The sequence below is a fragment of the Diaphorina citri genome, unplaced genomic scaffold (assembly GCF_000475195.1).
Source record: "Diaphorina citri unplaced genomic scaffold, Diaci psyllid genome assembly version 1.1 scaffold347, whole genome shotgun sequence".
NCBI lineage: Eukaryota > Metazoa > Arthropoda > Insecta > Hemiptera > Psyllidae > Diaphorina > Diaphorina citri.
The window spans coordinates 93,334-111,487 of NW_007377782.1; the positions used below are offsets into that span (position 1 = coordinate 93,334).

General features: G+C 39.2%; 4 protein-coding genes across 5 annotated transcripts in view; 3 read left to right on the forward strand and 1 right to left on the reverse strand.

The window, feature by feature from the left end:
* LOC108252217 overlaps positions 1-9,229 on the reverse strand; it is a 44,311-nt gene extending 35,082 nt beyond the window's left edge. Inside the window, exons 1-2 of the mRNA XM_026822626.1 lie at positions 9,131-9,229; positions 8,301-8,503 (exon numbers count right to left, since the gene is read on the reverse strand). Coding sequence (XP_026678427.1) covers positions 8,301-8,503; positions 9,131-9,206 — 279 coding nt within the window. The 5' untranslated portion in view covers positions 9,207-9,229. The remainder of the gene's footprint in view (positions 1-8,300; positions 8,504-9,130) is intronic.
* An 858-nt stretch (positions 9,230-10,087) lies between these two features.
* On the forward strand, positions 10,088-11,492 carry LOC103507855 (cuticle protein 7-like). The gene is made up of 2 exons (XM_008472372.2): positions 10,088-10,185; positions 10,823-11,492. The coding sequence occupies exons 1-2, from the start codon at positions 10,174-10,176 to the stop codon at positions 11,228-11,230; spliced, it is 420 nt and encodes a 139-aa protein (XP_008470594.1). The 5' UTR covers positions 10,088-10,173; the 3' UTR covers positions 11,231-11,492.
* Positions 11,493-11,498: 6 nt separating this feature from the next.
* LOC103507862 (histone-lysine N-methyltransferase SUV39H2) lies at positions 11,499-15,655 on the forward strand. Of its 2 annotated transcripts, none has more exons than XM_026822623.1 (7): positions 11,499-11,606; positions 12,248-12,306; positions 12,458-12,727; positions 13,137-13,337; positions 13,524-14,175; positions 14,361-14,648; positions 14,762-15,655. In XM_026822623.1, the coding sequence occupies exons 3-7, from the start codon at positions 12,470-12,472 to the stop codon at positions 15,118-15,120; spliced, it is 1,758 nt and encodes a 585-aa protein (XP_026678424.1). In that variant the 5' UTR covers positions 11,499-11,606; positions 12,248-12,306; positions 12,458-12,469; the 3' UTR covers positions 15,121-15,655. The 2 variants fall into 2 exon arrangements, with proteins under 2 accessions (XP_026678424.1, XP_026678423.1); XM_026822622.1 differs by having other exon boundaries at positions 14,361-14,708; positions 14,852-15,653.
* A 137-nt stretch (positions 15,656-15,792) lies between these two features.
* LOC103507854 lies at positions 15,793-18,041 on the forward strand. The gene is made up of 5 exons (XM_008472371.2): positions 15,793-15,889; positions 16,469-16,622; positions 16,838-16,936; positions 17,361-17,669; positions 17,845-18,041. Coding segments are annotated over exons 1-4 (561 nt in total). The 5' UTR covers positions 15,793-15,887; the 3' UTR covers positions 17,667-17,669; positions 17,845-18,041.
* Positions 18,042-18,154: the final 113 nt, after the last annotated feature.

An 18,154-nucleotide genomic window follows, 5' to 3' on the forward strand; every position in this document is an offset into this window, starting at 1 on the left:
CCTCATGAGGTGATTAGATTCAAAAACCGGTAGAGGTGATTAGAGCTTGTGGCGGGCCGGTTATCATACTTAGTCGCGGGTATCTGAGGTCGAGGTTCAACAACGTCGATCTTCAAAAGTCTGAAACATAAGAACCCCAAGACGTATTAGCCTCCATTTAGGAAGGCAACAGGGAGCGTGTCGTACAGGAGTGAGGGAAGAGGAGATACGTTGTAATAATTGAATTAACCCATAGTAATAAGCTGAAGTTGTATAGTGTATAATAAAAAAAATGTGGAGATAATCCCTTGTCGCAAGCTAAAAAAAGTTTAGTAGTAATGATTTGTTCAGGCATCCATGCTTTGTGGTACATTAAAACTCGAGATTAGTGGAGATGCTAAAACTCAAAATTAGTGGAGACTCCAAAACTTGAGATTAGTGGAGATGCTAAAACTCGAGATTAGTGGAGATGCTAAAACTCGAGATTAGTGGAGATGCTAAAACTCGAGATTAGTGGAGACTCCAAAACTCGAGATTAGTGGAGACGCCAAAACTCGAATAGAAATGCTTTTAGCAGTGAGCCCCTTTGGTAAATTGGAAAAGTTAAAGAAGAAATAAAGAGTGATATACAAATACCTGCATACCTACTGTTGATTGCCAATTCATTTACCTACTCTAGCCTGCCCAAAACGGCATCATAGGTAACTCAACAACTCAAGTAACTGTCAGTATTCAAAGCGTAACAGCTGACTATCGTCTCGAAACTGGATCGAACACAATTAATTCACAGACAATGTCCAAATTGAACATGAATTGACCACACTGTCCTTGCGAATTGAAATTTAAGGAGGGCCTTTTTTTTTTTTTTTTTTTTTTTTAATGAAGAAAGTAGAGATGCTTTTAGCAGTGAGCCCCTTTGGTAAATTGGAAAAGTTAAAGAAGAAATAAAGAGTGATATACAAATATATGCAATTATGCATACCTATATACTATTGATTGCCAAATCATTTACCTACTCTAGCCATAGTTGCCCAAAACGGCATAACTCATCAACTCAAGTAACTGTCAGTATTTAAAGCGTAACAGCTGACTATAGTCTCGAAACTGGATCGAACACAATTAATTCACAGACAATGTCGTAATTTTAGTAATTTAATACTTCTAACAGTCCTAGCCCGTCTATATCTGTAGATATAGCAGGTTTCTATGTATGTACTCTGGTAAATGAATTGATAGGTAGGTTGCTAGCCTTGATTACCTACTAAATTTGCAGAGATAATTTATTCTATATTAAAATAATCGTAATATAATGCGGATTTTTTTCGTGAATTTGAAGGGGCAACTAAATTGGGATATTAGAAAACATAATGTATTATACATACCTTATCTGATTACTAATTACCTACCTACCTAATTACTTAATCTCAGGGCCGGATTAGCCCCCCGCGGGGCCCGGGGCAGTTTCAAAGGCGCGGGGCCCCCAGTTTGGGCTGATCGAACTTAAAATTTTCATCGCCGCAGGCGAAATTTTTCAAAAAGTAGGTAGATATGTGCCTCATGCTTGTCACAAGTTAATTTTTTGACGTAAATAATTCGTAGAATGTTCTTATCCTAATTTTCGCTGAACGCTAAAGTGAGCAAAATAAAATAGAGTGCCGCAGGCGAAATTTTTGAAAATTTTGCTAGATATTAGGGCCGGATTAGCCCCCCGCGGGGCCCGGGGCAGTTTCAAAGGCGCGGGGCCCCCAGTTTGGGCTGATCGAACTTAAAATTTTCAGCGCCGCAGGCGAAATTTTTCAAAAAGTACGGCTCTGGCTGTATTTTTCGAGGTACATATTATAAACCTTTTGTTATTTCTCCTTCCCCTCCTTGTATTCTCGTATTCCAATGCACACAACCTAGATTAGTAAACAAATTTGATTACAAGTTTCCCAACACACCGAACGCTAAAGTGAGCAAAATAAAATAGAGTGCCGCAGGCGAAATTTTTGAAAATTTTGCTAGATATTTTCCTATCCTAATTTTAGCTGAACGCTAAAGTGAGCAAAATAAATTAGAGCGCCGCAGGCGAAATTTTTGAAAAACCCTCACATTGATATTCTCCAGCTATGGAGTTGCCTTCCAAGGTTCCAAGAAGTATTATATCTGCTGTACCAGCAAGAAGTTATATCTACATATATCTGCCGCACACAAACTTACAACATAAACTTTAAATCCAACACTAAAGTCCTACTTGTTTATTTCCACAGACACACATTGTACAAATGTAGATTGTATATGTACAAGTTGTACAACCCTGAGTTTCAACTTACAGAAACAAACAAACTATTTCGTTTGCTCATCGCTTTCTCTAATAATACTTTTCTAGTAATGTAATTGAGTCTCCCCCCTCATCTCCATCTTGTTGAATTCTTATTTGTTCTCCCGCAATAGTGGTGTGGTTGAAATGGGAGCTAGGTAAGTTACCGCTTCCGTCCCTTTGCATCATGATTTGGATTTGTGAAAATCGACGAGCCCTTTTAGAACTAAGAGCGAACCCGGGGTTGCCACATACATTTTTGTGTAGAGCGTACAACTCGTGAACGCACAACTCCGCGAGAATTCGTCAACCCGAGTTTACTGAAAATGGCGCTTGCCAAATGGCACCTCAAATTTTGTACATGGAGTCGTTATTACGCAGTTTATTCAACCCGAATTTTAAGAATCAAGATCACCACCAAACAGCAGATCGGTAAACTATATCCCACCAAAAACATTCCCTGTAAAAATAAGGCCAAGTTCCTGACCTCATCCTCCTCAAAAACTCAGCCCATGAATGTAGTGATAGAACTATAATAGGTGTTGTCGTTCCGAAATCGAAGACCGAAGGAAGACAGGATACCTACTAGAAAGCCAGCCGTTCCCAGAACGAATCTTATCTGTTCAGGATAAAATACCTGCCTCGGTAGCGTAGTGGTCAAGACGCTCGCCTGGTAAACAGGAGGGCGTGGGTTCGATCCCAGCCGGCTTGCGCCATGATGTATCCTAGGGTCCTGAAGTCTGGGATTCGGAATTGAGAAGACTTTGACATTTAGTTATTAAACTCATGAGTATTTATTAGGACTGTAGTTAGTCAGTCTATCGATGTCGGTTTGTAATACAGTAAATATTATTTGTCAAAAACATAAAAACGAAAATTGACGAATAATTATTTATTGAACAACAAAGGTTTGGACATCCATGAGGGCCCCTTGAAAATTACATGAGTGCACTGAAAAAACAGACGATCAACCTTCCAGCCAGCTACCGACCACACTCGACTGTTCTTAACTTCCGTGTTATGTGGGGAATACTGGTGTAGGTACTTCGTGATAAATGATGAATAGTGTCATTTCAATAATGTTGTAATTGTAATAGGTAAGACTATTCAGTAGGTGCCTATGTACCTACTAAGACTAGAATAAGTACCTATCAATAAGTAGGTACCGATAAATACATTTTAAAATAACCATGTCTGTTTGTAGGTACATACCTCCTGATAGTTTTTACCTAATCCTCCATTCCTCTTCTTCTTCAATGTTAATCTTGAACAAAAAAGTGATTTATATTCAGCATTCACATTTTTTTGGTTTCTAGAATTTAGTCCAAGTTTTCGATAAAATAACCATGTCTGTTAGTACATACCTCCTGATAGTTTTTACCTAATCCTCAATATCTTCAATGTTAATCTTGAACAAAAAAGTGATTTATATTCAGCATTCACATTTTTTTGGTTTCTAGAATTTAGTCCAAGTTTTCGATAATCGAGCTCGTCTGACATTGCAAGAAGTTTCAAACTTGATCTTGTTATCTTTAAGTTCAAACCCACATACCAATAGGTAACTCATTAATCATCACTAGCACTAGTAACTGTAACCCTGCCATTAGTAGACACAGGTAGAAGATATCGTCTAATTATTCTTATCACTTATCATACCTTATTTGGTTTAGATATGTATTTGGTACCGCACTAATGATAAATTGAGCCAGCCTAGGTAGCTTGGAGGGTGACGAGTCTGCCTTGTAAGAGAATTCTTATCACTTATCATACCTTACTTGGTTTAGATATGTATTTGGTACCGCACTAATGATAAATTGAGCCAGCCTAGGTAGCTTGGAGGGTGACGAGTCTGCCTTGTAAGAGCTAGGTGGCGGGTTCGATTCCCACCCACGGCGACTTTATCCTAAACAGATAAAAGAACGACTCACTAAAGCGAGGTATGCCACCTCTAATTCTAAAGCTGTGTCCACACAAAGTCGACCCTGTCGATTGACGCGGTGAACACGTGAATCTATGTTGTCGAGGCAGTGTACGATGCTTGGACAGTGGACACAACTTTTAATGCGACAAAGGTTGAAGCATGTTCCCCTTGGCTCGGCCTCTTATAATTGGGCAACTTATAATCCCAACACCCTCGCGTATTGTCGAACCTTTGACCTCTGAATTAGAAGTTTGCAGGTGAACACGTGAATCTATGTTGTCGAGGCAGTGTACGGTTTTACTCGACGTCGATCGACGTCGAGTAGGTATGCTTGGACAGTGGACACAACTTTTAATGCGACAAAGGTTGAAACATGTTCCTCTTGGCTCGGCCTCTTATAATTGGGCAACTTATAATCCCAACACCCTCGCGTATTGTCGAACCTTTGACCTCTGAATTAGAAGTTTGCGACCTTCACCATTACAGCAGTAGGTCAGCAGACATTGGAATTTAATTTCAATAAAAATCTCCCCATCAGCCCAAATGATCGACATATTATTATTACGTAGCCAATTTGAACTAATGGAGCGGTATCATTTGGACTTGATTATTGATTGAGCTATATTCAATTGATATGGGCATTTCAAGTTATGGACTAAGGCGAGGTATGCCACCTGATTGATTGATTGATTGATAGATTCTGATTCACCTCTAATTCTAAAGCTGTGTCCACACAAAGTCGACCCCGTCGATTGACGAGGTGAACACGTGAATCTATGTTGTCGAGGCCGTGTACGGTTTCAGTCGACGTTGATCGACGGCGTCGACTATGCTTGGACAGTGGACACAACTTTTAATGTGACAAAGGTTGAAGCATGTTCCCCTTGGCTCGGCCTCTTATAATTGGGCAACTTTTAATCCCAACACCCTCGCGTATTGTCAAACCTTTGACCTCTGAATTAGAAGTTTGCGACCTTCACCATTACAGCAGTAGGTCAGACATTGGAATTTAATTTCAATAAAAATCTCCCCATCAGCCCAAATGATCGACATATTATTATTAAGTAGCCAATTTGAACTAATGGAGCGGTATCATTTGGACTTGATTATTGATTGAGCTATATTCAATTGATATGGGCATTTCAAGTTATGACTATTACATGTGTCTACCTACGACTTTGTAGTAATGATGATTGAAAAATCGAACGTGTTCCCTAATAGAGGTGTAAAATAATTATGTGATATGTCGAAGTCGAATAAATGATACCAATTAAGTTACATAATGTTGCATGGGAGAGAAGGGAGTGGGGACATGCTATGCGAGGGACAACGGAAGAATTTACCTCAGATTATGCAGAACCCAAGATACAAAGTGAAAACTTCTAGCTGAAAACTTGGAGCTTGGAGTCTATGGGCGCTGATTCACATAATGTTGGATGGGAGAGAAGGGAGTGGGGACATGCTATGCGAGGGACAACGGAAGGATTTACCTCCGATTATGCAGAACCCAAGATACAAAGTGAAAACTTCTAGCTGAAAACTTGTAGCTTCGAGATTAGTGGAGATGCCAAAAATCGAGATTAGTGGAGACTCCAAAACTCGAGATTAGTGGAGATGCTAAAACTCGAGATTAGGGGAAACTCCAAAACTCGAGATTAGTGGAGATGCTAAAACTCGAAATTAGTGGAGACTCGAAAACTCGAAATTAGTGGAGATGCTAAAACTCGAGATTAGCGGAGATGCCAAAACTCGAGATTAGTGGAGACTCCAAAACTCGTGATTAGTGGAGACTCCAAAACTCGAGATTAGTGGAGACTCCAAAACTCGAGATTAGTGGAGACTCCAAAACTCGAGATTAGTGGAGACTCCAAAACTCGAGATTAGTGGAGACTCCAAAACTCGAGATCTACTCTGGTAAATGAATTGATAGGTAGGTTGCTAGCCTTGATTACCTACTAAATTTGCAGAGATAATTTATTCTAGATTAAAATAATCGTAATATAATGCGGATTAACTTTTTTTCGTGAATTTGAAGGGGCAACTAAATTGGGATATTAGAAAACATAATGTATTATGCATACCATACCTGATTACTAATTACCTAATTACTTAATCTAATCTCTTTGCTAAAGCATCTTCACTCGAGTTTTGGCGTCTCCACTAATATGAATGATTGGGATTCTGAATATTCTCGAACATAATGTGTATCAGTGTATTCGGCGATGTGCCTACCTATTGTAACTCTAGGACTAGTTAGTAGGTAATATACATTATCTAAAATACATAACAATATTACGTAAAATAGTCATACCTGATTACTAATTACCTACCTACCTAATTACTTAATCTAATCTCTTTGCTAAAGCATCTTCACTCGAGTTTTGGCGTATCCACTAATATGAATGATTGATGGGATTCTGAATATTCTCGAACATAATGTGTATCAGTGTATTCGGTGATGTGCCTACCTATTGTAATTCTAGGACTAGTTAGTAGGTAATATACATTATCTAAAATACATAACAATATTACGTAAAATAGGTACCTTCGTACAAATACCTACGAGTATGTGTGGCTAATTAAAGCTAATTGTTTTATTCTTTCGATAAATAATAAAATTTTAGTAGGTATACATATAGGTACCTAGTCTGTCATTGTGGACCTATGTGTGGTGATATTGTGACCAAGTTAATTTTACAACCTTTTCTCATTATCATTATTGTGAATTAGGTAGGTACACATAAAATTCAATTAGAACACACAATGCACTAAACTTGGTCAAAAGGTGAAAAACGTGTTGTGTTGCTTTTTAATTAATAATCTAATCTCTTTGCTAAAGCATCTTCACTCGAGTTTTGGCGTCTCCACTAATATAAATGATTAGGATTCTGAATATTCTCGAACTAATGTGTATCAGTGTATTCGGCGATGTGCATACCTATTGTAATTCTAGGACTAGGTACTTAATAGGTAATATACATTATCTAAAATACATAACAATATTACGTAAAATAGGTACGAGTATATGTGTGGCTAATTAAAGCTAATTGTTTTATTCTTTCGATAAATAATAAAATTTTAGTACCTATACCGCTAGTCTGTCATTGTGAACCTATGTGTGGTGATATTGTGACCAAGTTAATTTTACAACTTTTTCTCATTATCATTATTGTGAATTAGGTACACATAAAATTCAATTAGAACACACAATGCACTAAACTTGGTCAAAAGGTGAAAAACGTGTTGTGTTGCTTTTTAATTAATACAATGAGAATAATATTATTTATTACCTTTATTCATGGATTTCAAAATGGTAATCTTTCCGTCCCGGGCGGGAATCGAACCCGCGGCCTAGCGCTTATAAGGCAGACGCGCTAGCTTCCAAGCTACATACATAGGTATATAAACTAGGCTGTCAACATTGTACCTACTTCATCTTTATCCAGTTGGTTTAAATTGAACCAGGTATTTCAAAATGTCGCGAAGCTTACCAACCTGTTCTCAACTCTTCCTGTATAGTTTCTCTTTTCTTCAGTTCTTCGTTGTACGTTGTAAGAAGATTGTGAGCCATATTTCGGGTTTCGGGTGGCTGAAGTACTGAAAAAGAAGAAAGTAAAAAAAAAAAAAAAAAACGGTAAATTTGAATTTTTGAGAAGGCTGAAGAAGAAGAAAGTAATAAAAACGGTAAATTTGAATTTTTGAGAAGAAAATCGGTTAAGGCCTTATTCACACGAAGAACGAAACTATGGCCTCACTTTTTCTCGAACGATCTTGCGCTGTCCATCACACGCTAGCCTCCTTGAACATTACCTCTGTGGCGGGAATTTTTGAAAATGGAAGGAAAAAATCAAGTGAAAACTGAACAGGGAAAAGTCTCCAATTCCTGTATTTCTTGTTCCCTGAAATTCCTGATTTTCCTATAATCGCAGTAGTAACTACTTATTGTTAAACAAGTCTGAAAGCACAAAATATAGGTAGGTACCTGAGTATAACTATCGATCACGGTTGTTTTAGGTAGGTAGGTACCTACCTATTCCTCGATTTCTAATACGAGCCAGGCCTATGCCTAATAGGTAATATCTATTCCTCGTCTAAACTTACCGCTCTTTCTATTTCTTCACTCCTCCTGAGTAAGACGCGAGCTTTTTCCTCGTTATGAATTTCTAATATGAGAACCTCCTGGTTCAATGTCAGTTGAGCGTTTAACTTTTCGCTCTTCAGTCTCTGATTTTCAGCACACCACTCTTCGTATTCTCGTTGAGATCTCTTGGCTTCCAACTCCATCGATGCTATTTGTTGATTCACTGAAACGTGAGAGAAAACCCGTGAGACGCCTTTGAGTTTTTTTTTTTTTTTTTTATTATTATTTAATTATTACACCGTAATATAAATAAAAAGTTACATGTGCGTGCTATAATAAAACTGTTAATAATGAAACTGAACTGAACAGGGAAAAGTCCTAATTCGGCTAATTCCTGTATTTCTTGTTCCCTGAAATTCCTGATTTTCCTATAATCGCAGTAGTAACTACTTATTGTTAAACAAGTCTGAAAGCACAGGTAGGTTTGAAAGAGGGAACAGGGAACTAGGTATAATAGGTCTTGTCGTTCCGAAATCGAAGACCGAAGGAGGACAGGATACTAGAAAGCCAGCCGTTCCCAGAACGAATCTTATCTGTTCAGGATAAAATCCGTCCCGGGCAGGAATCGAACCCGCGGCCTAACGCTTAGGTGTAAGGCAGACGCGCTAGCTTCCAAGCTAGATAGGTACATATCTCTATAGTAGCGCGGTCAAACTTTCTTGACTTGGCGGGGCGGAGCGCTACCGCGCTCCTTAATATAAACTAGGCTGTCAACATTGTACCTACTTCATCTTTATCCAGTTGGTTTAAATTGAACCAGGTATTTCAAAATGTTTAACGCGAAGCTTACCTGTTCTCAACTCTTCCTGTATAGTTTCTATTTTCTTCAGTTCTTCGTTGTACGTTGTAAGAAGATTGTGAGCCATATTTCGGGTTTCGGGTGGCTGAAGTGCTGAAAAAGAAGAAAGTAATAAAAAAAAAAAATAACGGTAAATTTGAATTTTTGAGAAGAAAATCGGTTAAGGCCTTATTCACACGAGGAACGAAACTATGGCCTCACTTTTTCTCGAACGATCTTGCGCTGTCCATCACACGCTAACCTCCTTGAACATTCCTCTGTGGCGGGAATTTTTGAAAATAGAAGGAAAAAATCAAGTGAAAACTGAACAGGAAAAAGTGAAAAGTCCTAATAGACAACCTCGATTTTCAAAAAGTCACCTATTTCTGTCGATTATTTGATAGAATGCTTCAAAAAATTACGAAATCAAAAATAGCCTCCATGAACATTACCTCTGTGGCGGGAATTTTTGAAAATGGAAGGAAAAATCAAGTGAATAAGTGATTGTAGATGGCTCCAAATCCTCTAATAACACTGGGTGCGCCTTTAAAATCGGTATTGTCGAAAAATCTTTCAAATTAAACCCATTAACCTCAATATTATCTGCAGAACTCATTGCTATAATAGAATGCCTCAAATACATCATATCTATTCACTACTCAGATTCCTCCTCTCACCACCAATATATAATATACTCAGACTCCCTCAGCTCTCTAAAACATTTGCACAGTATATTCCTTCAAAAACCAATCATAGCTCACATACATAATTTACTTGAAACATGTTCATCCAAAAACATTGACATCAAATTTTGTTGGATTCCTAGTCATAAAGGAATCCAAGGCAATGACAGAGTTGACATTCTTGCCAAGGAATCTATTACTGCTGACATCCTCCCTACCATCAACTCCCATGACATAAAAACCCACTATAAAAAATCCCTCCATAATACCTGGAACAATAAGTCAGTATAAAAGCTTGGAACCGGTTCAACTTTGGTATCAGTTCTCAGTCGTATCTCAGTACACACACAACCAAACCAACAAATCTTAACCATGTCTGCAAAGGTTCGTACTTTTTTGGATTAATATAAATTTTTAATTTTAAAATATTTCGTCTTTTTTTCGCATAAAAGTATAAAATTGTTCCGAATAGGTATCAGTGATGGTGTTAACTTTCAAAACAGAAACTATTTTGTTCTTTTTCCTCAAGTGTTTTGGTGTTTTAACTTGTGTTTTTGTTAGCCCTAAATTTCCTGATTTTCTTTGCGTCTTTTCTCGACATTCTCTGGTTTACTCTCGGGCCCAAGGCCCAACGGGTTATATCAGATGATAGACCGAGGATTGAGTTTTTTATCCCTTCTTTGTTTATTGTTTTATATCTAAATCTTTTCCTGGTTTCATGTTTGATGGTATTTTTTTTTTCTTTTTTTTACTTTTCATTGTTATTTTTTCTAATTCCTTAGTTTTCCCCCCTCAATTTTGCTTTTTCATCTTGTTTTTCTTTCCCCTTTGTTAATATTTCCTTAGCTTTCCTTCTTCCATTTTCATAGTTTTCCTTCCTATCAAGGACTTTTCCTGTTGTATAGTTTTACTTCTTCCCCATTCCCATAGGTAGGTTTTCATCTTGTCATTTTCCACTGTTCACATTCGTCCCATTATCTACTTCTCCCTCTAATGTTCCCATTCTGCCTCCTGTTCACAGATCGCTATCGTTTTGGCTGCCGTCGCCGTGGTGGCTCAATGTCAATACTACTCCGCCCCATCCTACGGAGGTCACGGCTACGCCGCCCCAGCTTACAAGGCTGAAGTCTACCCAGACGCTCACCCCAAGTACGACTTTGCCTACGATGTCGCTGACTCTTACACCGGAGACATCAAGTCCCAACACGAGAGCCGCGATGGAGACTACGTTTCCGGATACTACTCCCTCGTTGAGGCTGACGGTTCCAAGAGAATCGTTGAGTACACCGCTGACGGCTACAACGGATTCAACGCTGTCGTCAAGAAGGAAGGCGGATACGCTCCATCTTACGCTGCCCCCAAATACGCCGCCCCAGCTTACGCCGCTCCAGCTTACAAGCCAGCTTACTCTGCCTACCCAAAATACTAAGTCATCTCTCCACCTGATTCTCTCTACCTTTTACCTTAGTATGATCCTATTGGAAGGTTTGATTTCGTGAGTTCCTGTCGCTGACTGTACTGTGGTATTTGGACCCAAGTGTCCTTTTGTTACATTATCATGACAAGATGGAAAACTCATGAGCTCGAGGCTTCCCATAGGATATCTCCTCATAAACAAAGTTACCATTTTCCCTTGTTCTTTCCTCTTTTCGCCTCTTTTCCTCTTGTGATTCCTTCAGTGATCATTATTTTGTAAATAGTGATTTTCCTATAATCGCAGTAGTAACTACTTATTGTTAAACAAGTCTGAAAGCACAGTTTGAACTTCATGTACAGTCCATTGAAACTAAGTAATTGACTTGTAAGTAAGTATAGTTTTGATTCTGTATCTACTTGAGTACACTAAATTTGTCAACAAAACCCTTGGGGAATGCTAAATCGGTTTTAAAATTGAGGCTGGGTGGCTGGGATCTAACACCTCATATTTGAAGTGGTTTTTAACCCTGAGCATATTCAGAGACAGATCAGGTAGGTATAGTCTTTGAGACTGCTCAGAGATGACTACTTGTAAATGCAAGGTAGACCCCAGCCTGAGTAAGATACAACGTTAGACTCTGGAGTCAGGCATACAAACCTAATGTAATACCCACCCCTCTCTAGACCAAGTTACATACCTATTATACCTTCTGAACTTTGACAAACATCTCCCTTGGGGAATGCTAAATCGGTTTTAAAATTGAGGCTGGGATCTAACACCTCATGTTTGAAGTGGTTTTTAACCCTGAGCATATTCAGAGACAGATCAGGTAGGTATATCTTTGAGACTGCTCAGAGGTAACTACTTGTAAATGCAAGGTAGACCCCAGCCTGAGTAAGATACAACGGTAGACTCTATAGTCAGGCATACAAACCTAATGTAATACCCACCCCTCTCTAGACCAAGTTACATACCTATTATACCTTCTAAACTTTGACAAACATCATAATAATTTGTTCTTCATTTCAGACCAATTCACCCTTCAAGCAACGCATCAAAGCAAATAGATACCTAACAAAGGAAACAAGATCTAAGCAAATATGTCAGACGACGATGATGTGATATGTGTTTCTTCTTCGGACTATAGTATTTCCGATATGGAACAGGATACAGATGTGCAAGAAGTGGAACAAAAACCTGATCTGAATCAGGTTGAAATTAAACTAGAGGTGAAACAAGATCCAAGCAAATATGTCAGACGACGATGATGTGATATGTGTTTCTTCTTCGGACTATAGTATTTCCGATGTGGAACAGGATACAGATGTGCAAGAAGTGGAACAAAAACCTGATCTGAATCAGGTTGAAATTAAACTAGAGGAACCAGAGGTGAAAATTACCTCAATTAAATCTGAATATCCAACAATAACCAATATATCACCGGAATACACACCTAGAACACGAGATGATAAGACTGATCGAGAACAGGCATCCAGTAACTTTTTCAAAGTGAGTAACTTGGATCACCTTAGTTTCAGCCTCCTAGAACACGAGATGATAAGACTGATCGAGAACAGGCATCCAGTAACTTTTTCAAAGTGAGTAACTTGGATCACCTTAGTTTCAGCCATATGGAGTGAAGATGATTGGGAGGTGGAATGGCCTTTAACATTTGTACTATAGGTACCTTAACTTGGATCACCTTAGTTTCAGCCATATGGAGTGAAGATGATTGGGAGGTGGAATGGCCTTTAACATTTGTACTATAGGTACCTATAAGGCTGTATGTTTATTATAAATTTATTAAAAGGTTTAAATCTTCCTGTAAGGTCTTCACTTATTTTGAAAAGAACTGTATCTACCCACTATGAAAACACATTTTACAATAGTTGTTTAATTTTTGTTTATATTTTCACAGAAGAGAGAATGGGCCAGTTTGAATTCACCTCCCATTTATGATTTTGGAAAGAAATCTCCCAAACGAAGTCTACTTGGCAGTCCTTCAATAGAACCAAAGAGATCTACCAAGCTCAATTTGGGTACCAAACTGGGCTGTTCAAAAGATGTGAAAAACATGAAAAAAGAGGATCAACTTGAAGCTGTGAATTCTGTTCAAAATGTAAGTAAAACTTGGTAGGTACATTATGTACATACCTACATCTTTCTACTTTATCTCCAATATACATGTCTGGAGGGATGGGGGGGGGAGAGAAAAAAGTATGAATAATAAAATGTAGCCTATCCTATCGTATAAAATATAATTATTTCTTATTGAAACTAAACCCCTCTTCCTCTTAATTTCCAGAGTCCTGCACACAATTCTGTGTTCGAAGTGGAAAAGATTGTCGACCATACAGAGTTGGGACCGGAGAGGTTTCTCTACAAAGTCAAATGGAAAGGTTTTGACGAGGCCGAGTGCACGTGGGAACCGCTCGAGAATCTGAACAATTGTCTGGAACTTGTATATCATTACAAATTGAAACAGATGAACAAACCGCTGAACCCTGTCGAGTTTCGGTTTCAACATCTGAAGAAGTTCTTGTCTCAACACACGGATGAACTTCTCGATATTTTCGTTCAAAGATTTCGTAATGATCGCGGAGAAATGTACATTCCGAAGGTCGATGTTCAAGAAATCAATGGCCACATACGAAACTTTGCGCGTAATCCTCAACTTATTAAAACTAATAAAGCAGAGCTGGATTATCTTCGGGAACAACTCATCACGTCCTTCCTCTATGATAAACGTCTCATCCAGATGGAGAATCTAAAGCGCTATGAGATGGAGATTAATGTGACCACGGGGAATGCCGTAGCGCCTATCTATGTTATTAACAATGTGGACTTGTCTTGTGTTCCTGCTAACTTCACACATACGAATCATAACATTCCTGCGGAGGGGGTCATAGTGAATGAAGAACCAATCATATGGTGCGAGTGTGTGGATAATTGTCGAGGTAAGTTCCCAGTTGTCCATTTGTGCCCTGCAGAAGATCCTGGGTTCTACACCCAGTATTGTAATAACGTTATACAAGGGTACTTCTTGACCCTGTGTTAGGGAGTCAAAAGTTTAAATAGATCTCTAATATTGTTGGGGTTTCGTTGTGTAAATTTCTAATTGCCATCACTCGTTTGTTCCCAGATTCTTCATATTGTTGTGGCCAGCTCAACGATTCCGTGACTGCTTATGACGAGAACAAACGTCTCCGTATCGGTCAAGGTACTCCAATCTATGAATGTAACAAGAATTGTAAATGTAACGCATCCTGTCCTAACAGAGTGATCCAGCTGGGTACCAAGATCAAACTAGGGATCTATAAGACTTACAATGACTGTGGCTGGGGTGTTCAAACACTCGAAGATATACCCAAGGGTACCTACGTCACGGAGTATGTGGGAGAAATTCTAACTTACGAAGCAGCCTCGTTACGTGATAATCAAACTTATTTGTTCAATTTAGACTTCAACGGATCCACATCCTTCGTGATAGATGCGTGTAAGAAGATATACCCAAGGGTACCTACGTCACGGAGTATGTGGGAGAAATTCTAACATACGAAGCAGCCTCGTTACGTGATAATCAAACTTATTTGTTCAATTTAGACTTCAACGGATCCACATCCTTCGTGATAGATGCGTGTAACTTTGGTAACATTTCACACTTTATCAATCACTCGTGTGATCCTAACCTAGCAGTGTATGCTGCTTATATCCAATGCTTGGATCCGAATCTACATAGACTGCCGTTGTTTGCTATCCGTGATATTCAGAAGGGAGAACAGCTTTCGTTCAGTTACTACAAGAGTGTTACCAAAGAACCAACCCGGCCTGGAGGGAGCAATAAAGTCAAATGTAAATGTGAAGCCAAGAACTGTAGAGGTTATCTGAATGTAGAGGGTTAAACTCTACTGGAATGCTAGACAGGGAAGCAAACTGGAATGCTAGTGTAACACCTTTTTAACAGCTGTTACCTGTTGCATCAACAGGTCGCGTGTTGTCTGGGCATTGTGATATTGATATAAGTAGGTTTGTCAGGATGCGAGATAAAATCACAATCAGCGGAAATATTGCAACTGTAAACTGTTTTAAAGCCAGCCTAGTTAGCTTGGGGGATAGCGCGTCTGCCTTGTAAGCGCTAGGTCGCGGGGTCGATTCCCGCCCGAGGCGGATTTTATCCTGAACGGATAAGGGTCGTTCTCGGAACGGCTGTCTTTTTTTATCCTGTTTTCTTCTCTGTTCACTTTCAGGACTTTAAAACCTTAGCAGTTACAGATCCCCCTGTCAAATCTCTTTAAAAAAGTAAGAACATAAATTTCCTTTGAAATATTGTCTTCCTTAGGAACATTATTGTCTCTGGTTTTCTGTTTGTTTTCGTGATATTTTGTGCATTTTACTTCCTTTACTTTAAGAATAAATATTTGAACCCTTCTTAGGATATCTATTGCCTTGATTTTTTTCATTGGGACAATGTTGAATCAGATGGACATTAAATACTGGAGAGAAAATTCACCGTCATGTTCTCCAGAATAATTTTATCATACAGGCTTCTCATCTGTTCGTCTGGCTCTATGGAAAATGCACCACCACTGCCATAACAGTGATTCATCAGACTAAAGTAGTGCTAGTAAATTCTTCAAAAATACTTCAAGTGCTGCAGGGAATCTTCGATATGTAAGTACTTGTACCCACCAGGATCGTATTCTTAATCTTAACTGCTATCAGTAATGGCTATCCGTGCCAACCTAGTTGGTTAAATTCATTGGTAGCGCGTCTGCCTTGTAAGCGCTAGGCCGTGGGTTCGATTCCCGTCCGGGCGGTTTTTATCCTGAACGGGTAATGTTCGTTCTCCGAACGCCTGGCTTTCTCTTATCCCATCTTCTTTCTCTCTTCGATTTCGGGATAATAAAACCCTAGCAGAGTCAGTTACCTCTTGAAAAAAATACTTTTTTCTCTGTCCCAGCTACATACTTTCACCATTTTTCTCTGTCCCAGCTACACACTTTCACCATTTTTCTCTGTCCCAGCTACATACTTTCACCATTTTTCTCTGTCCCAGCTACATACTTTCACCATTTTTGTCTGTCCTAGCTACATACTTTCACCATTTTTGTCCTTCCTAGGCCTTACATTGTCCTCTTCGAGCCCAAGTCCCTACAAGAAATCGCATACTCTTTTCTCTGTCCCAGCTACATACTTTCACCATTTTTCTCTGTCCTAGCTACATACTTTCACCATTTTTGTCCTTCCTAGGCCTTACATTGTCCTCTTCGAGCCCAAGTCCCTACAAGAAATCGCAGCAGACGTAATGAACAGAGTGGTACAGTACTATTCTCCCGTAGCATGGCAGTGGAATATCACCAATGTAGGAGACTGGATAGAGCACTGTCTGGAGCTTCCTTATAGGGTAACTGAGCCATGGTTAATAGGTCATTGAGCCAAATGGGGAAATTGAGCCAGGGTTTAATAGGGCAACTCATTTTTATTATTATTATTTTTAGAAAACAAAAAACAACCCCTGCATTAAACTCATGTTTTTGTCGTTCAATACCCATCCCATAGTAGGTCTCTCATCAGAGGCGACAAGAATACTTCCAATTTATCATTTCAATAAATTTCCAGAAAAGTTTTGAGAGCAATCACATTAGTGGTAAGAAGCTGATCAATATCGAAGCAAAACATCTGCCTATGATGAACATTACCAACTGGAAACATATTCAGGTAATCTAAATACCAATTGGTATATTGGTACTCGAATTATCACTGATAAAATCCGTGACGTCTTCGATTCCCGCCCGGGACGGATTTTATCCCAATAGAGGGAACTGTAACTGCTAAGGTCTTATCGTCCCGCAATCGAAGAGAGAAGGAAGACAGGATAGGAGAAAGCCAGCCGTTCCGAGAACGAACAATTTTATCCCGATAGAAGGAACTGTAACTGCTAAGGTCTTATCGTCCCGCAATCGAAGAGAGAAGGAAGACAGGATGGGAGAAAGCCAGCCGTTCCGAGAACGAACATTATCCGTTCAGGATAAAATCCACCCCGGGCGGGAATCGAACCCGCGACCTAGCGCTTACAAGGCAGACGCGCTACCAACCAATCTAACTAGGCTGGCATAACTGGCACATAGACATTCCCCTCTAGTACATCACAGAAAACATTCGTCGTCTATTCCACATGGATCTGGAGGCATATCATCGTCCCATCTCCCAACGCTGGCCCAATCTCCTAGAACAATACTGGCGGATCCGAGCTCGCAAAGATTTACCCTTCGAAAAGTTCAGGTTTTCCGATTTTCTCGAGTCAGAAATTCAGCTGAGAATACGGAAGCCTCCGTGTGAAATTATGCCAAGGGCATGTGAGAAGAAAGCGGATATTAAGATTGGAACAGCGCGACCGATTCTGTGTGAAGACAAGCGGTGGGTTGAAAATGGGAAAGTGGATAAGTAATATTTACGCGAGGAGGAAATCACGTTTTGAAATCGTCCAGCTGAGAATACGCAAGCCTCCGTGTGAAATTATGCCAAGGGCATGTGAGAAGAAAGCGGATATTAAGATTGGAACAGCGCGACAGATTCTGTGTGAAGACAAGCGGTGGGTTGAAAATGGGAAAGTGGATAAGTAATATTTACGCGAGGAGGAAATCACGTTTTGAAATCGTAATCAATAAATTTCCTGTGGAGTTTCCTACCCTTTCATTTTAATTCACAAATAGTTTGTTCTACATTTAATTTTTCTATCTGTTCATTTCATGACAACTCTTGAACGATAGGACATTTTTCAATCAAGCATTTTGATAACCGGATTTTCAATCCTGGGAGCGGAGGGAGAAAAAATGAACATCCATTAAACTAAATGAGACACAAAAGAAAATATCTATGACAGAGAAAAGTGATTTGGTTTACGCCGTTTTTATTTCGTAGGAACGAATTTTGTCC